Genomic DNA, 13,878 nt, shown 5'->3' with positions numbered 1-13,878 from the left:
TCTTGTAGATATGTGAACAGATCACAAACGTATATGTGTTGTGTGGAAGTTCTGCAGGCATAGTGTATATGCAGAACAACATATGGCTCTGTGATAGCTGGTAGTAGTGCAGCGAGGGCTGTGAAATCAGTCAGTTGGCGAGTGTCGTGCGAGATGGAAATAATCCGTGTTGAGCAGCGCGCTTACATAAAAATAGCCGTTCTCCAAGGGAGAAATGTGATGGAACATCGCAGTGAATTAGTGGAAGCCCGTGGGAATAATGCCCTACCGTAACGTACAGTACCACAGTGGGTAGGAAAGTTTCAGCAAGGATGATAAGCAACATTCGGGACGACCCATCAGTGTGCGGACTGACGTAGCACATGTCGTCATCGAGCAGCTCCTGGATGAAGACAGACGATATACGCTACTGGAGTTAGAGAGGGCAAGTGGCATAGAGAATTGCAGCATCCACAGGATATTGCGTAACGAGCTGCAACCGCGCAAAATCGCATCGTGGCCGATACCACGTGCACTGATGGAAGTTCAAAGGTGGGTGCGCCATGCAATATGCTCCGACCACCTTGCACGCTGGCAACAGGATGGCGATCAATTATTGACACAAATAATCGCCATTGATGATTTTGGGCCAGGGTATACGAACCAGAACTGAAACGTCAGTCTGCGAAGTGGGGACATGCTGGATCACCAAGGAGGCAGAAGGTCCGTCAGAATCCTTCCCCAGTCAAATTGATGGTGAACGTCACGTATGATATCAGGGGTGTCGTTTGCCACTTTGTTCTACATGGTAGAATAGTGACTACACAGTACAGTACTGGTGCGACAAGTACGACGTGGCATTCGGGAGAAACGTCCGGATCTTGTGGACAGTGCAATAATCCTGCACGACAATGCAAAACCACATAAAGCAGAGTGTGTAGGCCAGCTACTGCGACGTTGGGGATGGGAAGTATTGGAGCACCCACAGTACTCTCCTGACATTTCGCCCTGTGACTTTGATCTCATTTGAAAGATTAAGGAACCACTACGTGGTAGGCGGTTTGCAACACGACAGGACATTGCTAAGGCTATGCGCCAACAGGTGACCCGATTCACGCATGGTGCGGCAAATGCTGAGGCAGATGGTATTCAGCGCCTTCCACATCGTTGGCAACGTGTGGTGTCAGTAGCAGAGGACTACTTTGAGGGTCTCTAGGCAAAGGTTTGTCATGTCAACTTTATGTGTGCTGTGTTGTCATTCTTTCGCACCGTGAAGGCCATATTGCCCTGTATACTACCATAATAAATTAGTGTTACGATATTTCAGTGCTATTCAGTGTCCACACATGTAGTTAACACCTTGTCCTTCCATCTGTATATGTCACATTTTCCAACCAGACTGGTATCTTCAAGAAAATAATACAATAGTTGCCATGACCTTTGTCCCAACCCTCGTATACACACTGATAAATGTTCATGCACCAACAAATGAGAAAAGAAAAACAGTACTGACAAAGAGAGAATGGATCAATTTTGGGATGAACTTGACCAATTGGTTACGAATATACCTGATACTAACATTAAAATTTTACTTGGCGATTTCAATGCAAAGACTGGACATGAGAAGAGATTTTGTGTATTGGTGGGGCTATGGCCAGCACATAAATTGACAAACAAGAATGGTGAACAGTTAATTGAATTTTGTATTAACCATGGACTAATTTTGGAGACGCCTAAATTAATGACCTGCTAGTGTCCTGATGTTAAGTTAGGTGAGTCTCAGATTGATCATGTGGCCATGGATCATAAATTCCATAAAGAAATAATGTAAGGTAGGAAACTTAAAAGGGTCCACCTTTTCAATACAAATAAATGTTATAGTTTATTTACAACATATATTTACACTTGGAACTAGTTTCGACGCTGTTTGGCGTCATCTTCAGCCAAAATGTGGGAAACAGGCTAGCATGTAGGCATTTATATTACACAAGGTGTTACATCAGTGTGAATAAATGAGGGAACATGAAGACGCAAAGTGCAATGTCAGTTTCAAAGTGGTCATGAAGGGTGAGTCAAAATTGTATAAACATGAGATAACATAATCACTTAAACAATAAACATATAAACTGTAACAAAACCATGCGGAAGCACGAGATGATTGGTATTGGAGATTCAAATTATTTCAGACACTCTTCCATTGAATGTTGCCTGCTGCGAGTGTAGTACAAAACATCGGTTATATTTCAGTAAACACAATCTTCTCAAAAATGCACATAACATTATAAAATATTTGGGTTGAGATGAAATTTGGCAGTTAGGGATTGAAATCACTTATTCAATAAGCGTCAATTCAAAAAACAGCTGTGAAGGGTTAGACAAGAATTGCTCAAGCGTGAGTTTGGACTCGATAAATGCAAAAAAACACATGAAACACACTCGAAAATGTAGGTTCGTGATGGATTTGGCACAAAAGGTCTGCGTTTAATCATTCATTGAATGGCACCGGTGCGAGTGTAGTTCAAATGTGAGGTAGGATTTAACAGCCTCTTAGAATTGCACGTGACATCTGAACTCATGGTGCGAGATGAATTTGGCAGTGAAGGTTCGAATTGTAGATATTCAGCAATGTCAATTCAAAACAGTCCATGAAGGGTGAATGCAAAAGCTATATCATACGAGTTAGGACTCATTAAATAATATTTTCAAATACAAATAACATATTCAACTTTTCGTAGTACAAGGTGAAATTGGCAGTTAAAGAATTAAAAATTTGTAGGATTTCTTCGTCAGGTGCCATATAGGTCAAGCGCAGCGTAAGTATGAGACAGGGCTCAACATATCCAAACTGGTACAAATGCATATTTGAATCCAAGTGTGAGATGAACATGGCAGATAAAGAGTCACTTTGTTGAGGGTGTATTATACATATTCAGTTCGACAAGAATATAAAATTGGTATTAAGGAATACGTTCCTCTGAGAGTTTGGAGGTTGACAGTCAACCTCCAAACTGCCAAATCCATCACGAACCTACATTTTCGAGTGTGTTTCATGTGTTTTTTGCATTTATCGAGTCCAAACTCACGCTTGTGCAATTCTTGTCTAACCCTTCACAGCTGTTTTTTGAATTGATGCTTATTGAATAAGTGATTTCAATCCCTAACTGCCAAATTTCATCTCAACCCAAATATTTTATAATGTTATGTGCATTTTTGAGAAGATTGTGTTTACTGAAATATAACCGATGTTTTGTACTACACTCGCGGCAGGCAACATTCAATGGAAGAGTGTCTGAAATAATTTGAATCTCCAATACCAATCATCTCGTACTTCCGCATGGTTTTGTTACAGTTTATATGTTTATTGTTTAAGTAATTATGTTATCTCATGTATATACAATTTTGACTCACCCTTCATGACCACTTTGAAACTGACATTGCACTTTGCGTCTTCATGTTCCCTCATTTATTCACACTGATGTAACACCTTGTGTAATATAAATGTCTACATGCTAGCCTATTTCCCACATTTTGGCTGAAGATGACGCCAAACAGCGTCGAAACTAGTTCCAAGTGTAAATATATGTTGTAAATAAACTATAACATTTATTTGTATTGAAAAGGTGGACCCTTTTAAGTTTCATATCTTCCATTCTCAGTTCAATACGGACAAAAAATGAAATTCTTAGATTTAAATGAAATAATGTAAGGGACGATTGCAGAGACGATGACTAGTTTTAAGCCTTAGATAACTACTACCTAAGCAACATCTAAATCGAGCATGATCTTCCATTGCATAAACAATGGAAGATGATGTTTAACTAGACATCGTATAAAGTTTCAACATTGGTTTGAAAATGGAGATAGAAGTATCTTTTATGCAACTCTTTGCAATTCGTTGGTACACGCGCCGAACATCAGTCAGCTGTTCGTCTTCCTACACATTACTCAAAAACAGCTAAGCATGAGCATGACTTGCCCACAGATAAGAGTATCGCTTTCGGTGGAAATTAAATCTCATAATATTATTGACACTAAACCGACACACCACCGTACAGGAAACTGTAGCTTTGATTATAGCGTTGTTACAGTGAGTGTAATCTACTCATAAATATGGTAGCTTCGGCAAAGGGAAGATGAAGCAATAGTAATGTGTAACCGAGTGTGTTGTACGGGCCGTCTAGATGCAGCTTGCATCGTAGGATCGAAATGCATCATTGGCAGCTCTGAAGATTGTTTTCCATAGTTTCCCTATTTATACACCAGGCAAATACTAGGGCTGTTTTTATGGTCAAGGTTCTTCTTTCCCAGTCTTCCTCTTTAAACAATAATCACCACCATCACCAGCACTTGCCTTTTCCTATCTGATAGTTGCCGAAATCTTATACGATTATATATATATAAAAACCACATACAACTTACTTTTTAGTTTTCACTATTATGTGTGTTTACTTGGCAGTAAATATAAGTGACTCCCTCCCGGTTGATGTATGTGACAGCCCTCTGACGATCGGGACACGTAATTCTGATATGTATGTAGTCGAAGTGACCTATAATTCCATGGAAATTACCCCATGTGTATAAGAAAATATATCGGTTGCCAAGAATTGTATTCAAGTTGACAGTTACTGGACTGTCCCTTTTCCAGTCTCGAGAAACAAGTCTCTTGAAATGCGAAACCTTATTTTAAGATCCATCTCCCCGTATATGTCAAATGAATTGCTGCGATTTAGCAGCGGCCGAAGCACAGAGAGGCCATCGGACTAACCTTTCTTCCCGGAATCGTCTCAACATGATAATACAATGTACAAATTACATGTTTCATGGAACATAACCTCTGATTGTGAATCACTCCTCTCATTTGAGGTTAAACAGTGCTCTCGGCAGTGCTTAAATATGACCGGATGAACACTGGTTTTAAACAGCGTCGAAGTTATAAATAATGTCTCTGCAATGCAGCAGCCATACTTAGGCATTGTTTAATCATAGGCATCGTCTAAACACAGTTTCTGCAATCGGCCCTAGGTTCTTCATGGTGTCGATGTTGATTTAGATCATTACATCTCATAGATTAAAATAAAATTAACTCCTCAAAGGAAAAATAAACTGCAAAAATTAATTAGGAAAAGAATGTATGATCATAGTTCAGTCATTAATAATCCAGTATACTTTGAGAAATCCATAACACTTTTAAGTGACAACTTGGGGACCACAGTCAACAAATTAAAAGCCTTAGCAGAAGCTGCTCCCAATAAAAAACTTTAAAAACCTGCATTGCACAATGAGGAGTGTGATATAGCAATACTACGCCGGCATAAAGCTTGGTTGAATGACCAGCAACAAAAAACTGAAAGTCCTAGGGAAGAATTAATCAATGCTAGACGATTAACGGCCAAAGAAATCTGGAGGGTTAAAAGAAACCATCAGACGGAAAGATTAAAACCTATTGATGAAGCTTTCAATCGAAATTTTAAAAAGCGAGAGAGACTATTACACGACATTCAAACACCAAACAAATTATACTCTTCCTACTCTTCTGATGAACGATATGAATTAGAAAGTTGGCCCATAATGATCTCATTATGACAACGCAGTAATTTTGGCTGAATATTTCAAAACACTACTTAATAGTGATGAAACTGAAGATTATTTTGAATTCAACCTGTATTTCAGCAATAAAACATCTCTGGAAAAGATCATACCACCAGTTTACGATGAAGTGCGTGCAGCCATTGATTCACTTAAAAAATTTTAAAGTGGCGGGAGAGAATCAACTAGTAACAGAATTTTGGAAGAATGCAAATGTACAGACTATTCGGAATGTACATAAACATCTCAATGACATATGGAATACTGAAAAATTGCCTGAAGAATGGAATGTTGCAATTATACACCCACTACACAAAAAAGGCGAGAGATCAGATCCTAGTAATTATTGAGGAATTTCTTTGCTGGATATCACTTATAATATTTTTTCTAAGATTTTATATTCCAGAATTCATGAACAACTCTACTGTATAGTGAATTTGGTGAATATCAGGGTGGTTTTTGTCCAGGACGAAGCTGTCCAGATCAAATTATTAGTCTCTAATGGATTATAAAACAAAGGATTAGGAGCTGAAATTTAGTGATCACTCTTGTATCAAAGACAAAGACAAAATCACCTCCGTACAGGCCATGAAGGCCCTGGGAGGAGTGGAAGGTAAAGGCTTACACCATTGTTAACCGCGGCACGTGATGGGGTAGAGTGGTTAGCTCTACGCGTGGCTGCCTTTGCCCCCAGGAATTAACCTGGTACTCATTTTTGGTGTAGGCTGAGTGAACCTTAGGGCCATATGCACCTCCGGAAGTGGAAATCTCATTTCTTAAATTTTACGACTTTCTGATGGGGATTCGAACCCACGTCCTTCCGGGCGAACCGAGCACGCATTTACCGCCTCGGCCAGGCAGGTTTTCGGGGAACCCGAGGTGCCAGAATTTCGTCCCGCAGGAGTTCTACAGACACAAGGCTGACATATTTGAGAACCTTCAAATATCACCAGACTGAGCCAGGATCAAACTTGGTTCAGAAACCCACTATCTCCCGATTACTCGATACTAGCCGCACTTAAGCAACTGCAGCTATCGAGCTCGGTAAACTTTGCAAAGGAGATGAGCTGCTCGACTATGTGGTATGTTCCGAGTTGTCACTGGAGAGGTGGAAGAACAAGTTTGAGCAGAGCTTTTAGAAGTAGGAAAGATCACAACATTAAGATAAAGTTGCAATTCAAGAGGACAAATTGGGGCAAATACTCGTTTTCTATTTTTGGGAGTATTAATAGTGAACGAAAGTTCTTCTCTCATCCCTCTGGTAACATATTTTCATTTCACAGTAATAGATTTTATACAAATAGTATGGTATGAAACTGTTATGATCAGGATCAGATCTGGTAGGCTGATATTAATATTACTGATTAGTTCAAATGTTATACAAATTTATTTTGTAATAGGATGCCCACCAATCTTATCACCTCAAATATCTCCTGGCTAGATGATAGCGATAGATAGTTTTCATCCAAGTGAATAACAAGTGGCGAATGAAAGAACATGCAATGTGCGTTCCGTGCTTTAGTAAGTAAAAACGGAATTATACCCATATCTGTTGCATATATAGCTGGTCATAGATAGCCACATTCATAATCTATGTACCAAGCCTAATGCATTTCAAAAGGGTTTGTAGCCAACAAGTAGCAGCAAATAGTTGTCATGACAACTTATAGCTGAAGCTGGTTGTATCAACAGTGGTACATGTGATACAAAAGGGTATAAGTTCCACTTTTCTTCATCTTCAATTGATGAGATAGTTTTGTAAAATTCTGTTGATAATATTAGAATGCAAAAAAAGAATAAAGATGGGTTCTAGCAAACTGCTGTAAGTTATTTCCCAAGCTTCCTGGATCAAAACCAAAAGGGAAAATCCTTGTCAAGTATTGGTGAAGAAGTACCAGTACTTTAAATAATGATATTTCTAAAAAAAAGGAAGACAACAAGAAGATGGAGCTGCAACAACTGCAGCAGCCTACATAAATTGTATCATGATTGAAAAGAAAAGGGATTCCTTTTTTCTTACCAGAAAAATGTGCATAAATTTTATTGAAAAATCTCACAAACTTTTGCAATGTCTCTGCACTAAAACTGCTGCTGTTAAAAAAAGTATATAAATACAATAAGTCTGATAGAATAAGTTGACACACTGCACCTTTAATATTTACAAAAACATGGTACATAGATCCCTATTCAGTTTTCAATGATGTTTTTTATAGGCTACTGAATATCGTTTCTTCTGCAAATATACAAGTAACTTACTTGCCTAATAGCCTATTTATCTACTGTTTTGTAAAACTTGTGCATTACTTTGTTTATAAAACATTCCCAAGTTCATGTTTTTCAGTTTTTCACACTAATTTTAAATGTTTAAATTATAGTATAAAATTACTGATGTTCAAAACAAAAAGGATACTTTAAGAATAAAAATGATACAACCAGTTCCTGTCAGTTCTCATTACAACCTAATCTCAGAAAATTCCAGATGATTTATTGGTTGATTTAAAAATATAAGTGCAAAAAAGGAACCTTAGATAAGTAATGCTGCTAAAAATAATTTTGAGGCACTCACAAGTAGACTACAAAAATGTCTTGTAACAAATCAAATTCCTTCTTATTAATTACAAAGCCTTCATACATCTAAAAATGAAATGATGTTTTCCCCCATTGCAGGAATAATAACTCTTATTAATAAATGATCCTTTTCTTTTTTAGTGTAGCCTAACATGGATATCTATGCAGAATGAAAAATGATCAATTAATCAATGGTTAAAAGGGCTCAATGTCTAAACCATGTGTGCATATCAGAGTTTTTTCTAAGCCTTAAGCCTTAAGCCTTAAAAAAAAAAAAAAAAAAAAAAGAAGTTGTAAGAAACCTTCTTTTCAAATCACCCAAGGATGGTGTGTACATGCACACACCATATTTATTATATACTGAAAAATGACGAGTTCCCTCCACAAACCAGCCTTTTCTTTTAAAGGGAAGTGTACGGCTTGAAAGGTGCAACTTTTTAATCTGCCTTGAGTGCATCAAATTGAATATATTTTACCCTAATTAAATAAAAATATGTGAACAGGCACTTAATTCGAAAATGCTGCATACAGCAATACTTCCACCGTTTCAATATCAGCAGGTAAATGAATTGACAGTAGCAGAAGGAAGCTACTTCAAGCAAAAAACAAGCCTGAAACCCACATATAATGCGATGAGTCCAAAGAACTGTATAAAATATAGTCGATAACAAGAAAATAACGCACGGACCAATTGATTTTGTGATCATTTTAGGGGAAAAAAAGAAAGTATTTCTCGAAGATTGGCTAATAGGTTATGTGACAAAAACGCCACATAAACATATTTCTCGCGTGTTTATTCAACAGCACTGACAATTGCTGAATAAAAATATGATTTGGCATTTTAAATCACAATGACACTCAGCTATTGTTACAATCTAGAATAACAGTAAAGTTTTGCCTCAGTAAAGATCCAGGGTATTAAAATGACATGCAATATTTCAACATCCTTACACACTCAATTCTAATAACGTTTCTTTATGAAAACAAAACACCACATATCAAGCACAGGCTTCGTTTGATTTAATATCAAAAACAACACATGTACCCGTGTTAATGATTTACTTGTCTGATTACAATAAATAAACACATACCAACACACTCCATGTTGGATTACATTGAAGAATACAATGTTATCCAAAGAGATTTTACGAGGAATCATCTGGCAGTTTCTCTGCAAATCGATATAGATATTCATTGCCAATATTGGAAATAGCAAAATTACCCCCGTTGGTAACAACTGACAAAAAGGATGTCATGAAGAATTTGGGAATCTCAAGTATATTTGATCTCATCACGACTGCTCAGTCAATCGACTGAAACAAGATAGAAATACGTCTGTCATTTGTAATATTATTTACACGTGAAAATGTTACAAATCTTCTGTTCATGGTACGTTTGATTACTCTTAAATTTGAGTAATGCAGAAATAGCCTTTTTTTTTCTCTTGGACTGCATATTGGATCGTAATGGAACGAAAAATGATAGAGAAGAATGCTGTCATAGGCTTACTAATGTTGGTAGAATATCTGATTATTTTCTTCAATTCTTTAGTTGTCATGCCAGGAATGAGCAAGTAAAATGTACCTGTGAGCTGGAGTGTCATCTGTTTCTATGGATAAAACAAACTTTCTTCTCATACGGGTACTTGTAAAACCGTCGCGATCGGGAAGGAATAAAATTTGACCAAAGAAAGATGAATATAAAAGATGAAAAAGAGAGATGCGATGTGATGGGAGACCAGAGTAAGAGAGAGAGAACTATGGAAGCTCTTGGAAGTCCGGAAGACTTACGTTCGAAATGTGAAATAAATCTATATAGGCTATTGCAAAGTTTGCTAATAACAGCTTTGTCCAGTCAGTCCGTCCGTTCAAATAGACCGATTTGCTTCATTTTTGTTTTATTCTCTCCGGGATTACTTGCTGGTGAATCGTCAAGCATTGATCGGTCTCTAAATTCAGTCAACGTAGCATGCCTCAAACCTATACATGGTGCAGAATTTTCCAACCTCTTTGACACGCATATTAAGACTTTAAGCACTAGATACTATTGAGTTTTAACAGGATTTGTGACTCAAATTTTAATGTATACAACATAATAAGTCAACTAACAATTGTTTTTTAAAAAAGAACTTGGGAATTATAGCCAAATCTCATTACTGTGAGGATATTACTGTGTTTTGGACGTCGGTGTTATTGGAATCAATGTCTATCCCAATTTTAGCACTGTCATTTTAAATGGTTAAACTGTCCATTGTGTTTACAAATGCCTATGTTCACGTATTTTACCACTTAGTTTTTAGAATCATAATTAATTACAAATTAGTTATAAACAAATTAACAATGAGAAACATATTTAGGTTGGCCAGCATGAACACACAGTTAAGCGCGAATGGTTGTCTGTGATGGTGGTATATAGTGAATTTTTGTAGTGTTCCTCTTGGATTATAGGTTAAGGTTTCGCGAGTTCTGTGGCATTCTTCATGAATATAACGTGTGTTATACGTCGTGACAAATATTTTCCCTCGTTTGTCGTTGATGCACGTTTACTCAGTATGCGAGTGAAACTATACAACTTCAACGACGGTATAATACTAGTTAAATTTTGCTGATTAGTTTAGATTAGGCGTTTTAAGTAATAAACAAGTAGTCCCAGAGTATTTTCGTGAAAACCATGACTGAACCATCACGAAGCGTCGCCGGATGAAACTGTAAGTGCATTGATTAAAATCTGCTGTAGATTAAGTTATGATGCTGTCGTCACTGCCGTGGATATCAATTTGGAAGTATGTGCGAGCGGGTGGTTGAAAATATTATTAAAAGATCTTCCTCAGGTAGACCTTTCCGCGAAAAATGCAGCCTTATAAAATGGTAATGTTGACTTTAGAGAGTGTAGTGGGGCTACGATTGTTTATATTTTGTTACCGTGTTTTGGTGGATCGCAGAGGTGAAAGAAGGTGCTGGATAGAATGGGTCTAACTATAATATCAAAAATTATTTTAAAACTTTAACAAAGGTTATATTTCTCCTTAAATCAGAAACTTGACAAATTTTTCACTCAGTGAAATAATGAGGTTACAGGTACAATGACAATTTCAAGAATTGGAAAATCCAAGATTCAGAACTTAATAATTTTGGGCTTCAAGCCCTTAATTTACAAATTTACAATTTCGTAAATGAGGTATAATTTAGGCAAGGGCACCTCCAATTCAAAAGCACTTTGCTCCAAAAGTTACAATCTCTAGCCTTCCAGAGGCAGCCCTCACAATTACAGAAAACTTTGAAAAGAGCTTTCATGCTCTCCAACATCAACAAATTTCTTACAGCCTACTCAAGGCAACATTATATAAAAAGTCTTACACTCTATGGCCTCTCTAGGCACAATTTACAATTGAAATTACTTTTACACAGGGGTATCTGTTACCCAAACCACTGGGCCTTCGTGGAAAAAGAACAGGTTAGATTACTGTCACGAACATAAAATGAATGGAGGCGTACACTTGCACTACTAGATAACGAAGCATAAAATCCTAACTGGGCTCTCGGCCCGATTATACAGGAGCTAATCCCAAGCTACTGAGGTGACTCGAAATAAGGTTAATTTAATGCATTACAGGAAAGAAAAACACTTACGAAATCGTAGTCACCTCAAACCAAGTTGAAGGGGAACTCGAGAGAGTAACGCACTCTCTAACCCCGATTTACAGTTTTAAGACTTTATAAAATGTTACATTGGCCGAAAGAAAGTCTATATTTTAGAGATCAGGAAGTTACATAATTAGAAATTAGGACCTTCCCCTCGTGTAAGTCTGCGGAGGTAGCTACAGAGAGATAAATCTGATGGCCATTACCTGGGCTGATGAACTGCCTGGTGAAGAATGAGGCGCCCCACCTCCTGTCATAATACACATACACACTCAGAAATACGGTGATCAATAGACAAGGTAGCCAGAAAAGCCGCAGCTTATATACCCGAATGGAAGGTTCGACAGGATTCTGGACTAATCCGGACACACCCTCTCAATTTTTATTGGACAATTCAAAAAGCGACAGGAAGCCTGTGATAGGCTGAAAAATAATTACAGAAATTACTAATCGGCCAGATTCAAAAGTGGCGGAATGAAAAAGAAGTGTTGCCAACCCAAAAATAAATGAACATTGATACAGTTATGAACACCTAGAAATACAAAACTTCTTTAAATTACAAGTTCTTCCACCTTACACCAGAGTGCATGGCCAGAGTTTTTTTGGAGGAAAGTTTAAACTTCTTGAAGTACACCCAAAACAAAACAAAATAAATCCAGTCAGTTTAAGAAACTTAGAAATGACAAACTTCTCAATTATTCAGTAGTGACATTTTCTGATTAACTTCCCAACTTCATGTAGTCGCAATTTCACGTTTTGTTGGATAGATAGAGTTCATTAAGGCGCTTCTTTTGAATGCGCGGGGTTGAGGTGTACTTCCCGGTACATTTTTAAAAACTTTTTGCAGCTGGGGTAATGAATATGTTCACCGCACTCCATTGAATATTCTCATGGCTGGGAGTCATCCAAAATTGGTGTAACGTGGCGCGCCAAAATGTGTGACGGAAGTGACGTTACATTAGTCGTTACCCTAGACATTGGTCACCAAATATTCTGCTGCTGTGGATTTTTATAAATAGAGCGTGTTGAAATAGAAAGTGTACCGTCAGTGACGTCGCATTAGTCGTTACTGTACCCATCTATGTGAAATGATGCAAATAAATCGTTCGTTATCAATATTTCAGTTTCATTTACTGAAAGACATAACTTATTATATTCCCGAACGTTAGCTTTTCGCAAAGGGAAAAGTTCCTTTTTGTTTTACTGACGGTCGCTGAGAGTAGTTAAGCAGGGTGAGCAGATTTCGTGGGTTGGGTTACTTGGTACCAGTGTACCGACAATCTTTCTCGGGACGCAAACGTGTCCCGGTTTTAAAAACGGATCACTTGCTCATAATGCGAGTATTTTGTATTGGAACGATACAAACTTTCTTCTGGAGTCAACGCATTCTTGGTTATTACCAAGTAGATGGATTTTTAATGTACACACCAACGAGTAATGATAAATAGTTTTTCCTCAAGAAGGCCGTGCTGAAATGCTTTCGCTGCTGTCAGTGTGCGGAGTGTTTGTTATGGTCGTTTGGTGCATTATCATAAGTAAATAATTAAATTTTGTTTCTATCACAATTTTTTTGACAATTCAGTGTCGCTAATAGTTGTCCCGGGTATTTAGTTTCAAAATCTGGTCACCCTGCAGTTAACATCAGAGGCGTGACTAAAACCAAACTGACCGGGCGAGTTGGCCGTGCGTGTAGAGGCGCGCGGCTGTGAGCTTGCATCCGGGAGATAGTAGGTTCGAATCCCACTATCGGCAGCCCTGAAAATGGTTTTCCGTGGTTTTCCATTTTTACACCAGGCAAATGCTGGGGCTGTACCTTAATTAAGGCCACGGCCGCTTCCTTCCAACTCCTAGGCCTTTCCTATCCCATCGTCGCTATAAGACCTATCTGTGTCGGTGCGACGTAAAGCCCCTAGCAAAAAAAAAAAAAAAAACCTAAACCCCATGGCGGGTCTTGGTCTACCAGGCTACCGTTGCAGATTACAAACTTGACTTCCGGTCACCGCAGTGAACTCTCTGAGACGTTATACTTGACTTTCTTGACCGGAGGTGCTATCTCACAGTCAGATAGCTCCTCATTTCTTCTCAGGTAGGCTGAGTGGACCTA

At 38.0% G+C, this 13,878-nt stretch overlaps 1 protein-coding gene across 2 annotated transcripts in view; it reads right to left on the bottom strand.

Annotated features, from left to right (window-relative positions):
• The window catches only part of LOC136857445 (ubiquitin domain-containing protein UBFD1), a 78,499-nt gene extending 69,144 nt beyond the window's left edge, over positions 1-9,355 (bottom strand). For both annotated transcript variants that reach the window (XM_067136114.2, XM_067136115.2), the window contains exon 1: positions 9,225-9,355. In XM_067136114.2, the coding sequence (XP_066992215.1) occupies positions 9,225-9,237 (13 nt within the window). In that variant the 5' untranslated portion in view covers positions 9,238-9,355. The remainder of the gene's footprint in view (positions 1-9,224) is intronic.
• Between the last annotated feature and the right edge of the window lie 4,523 nt (positions 9,356-13,878).

The sequence above is a fragment of the Anabrus simplex genome, chromosome 1 (assembly GCF_040414725.1).
Source record: "Anabrus simplex isolate iqAnaSimp1 chromosome 1, ASM4041472v1, whole genome shotgun sequence".
Taxonomy (NCBI): Eukaryota; Metazoa; Arthropoda; class Insecta; order Orthoptera; family Tettigoniidae; genus Anabrus; species Anabrus simplex.
The sequence above is the reverse complement of the archived record's forward strand: the minus strand, read 5'-3'. Positions and strand labels throughout refer to the sequence as shown.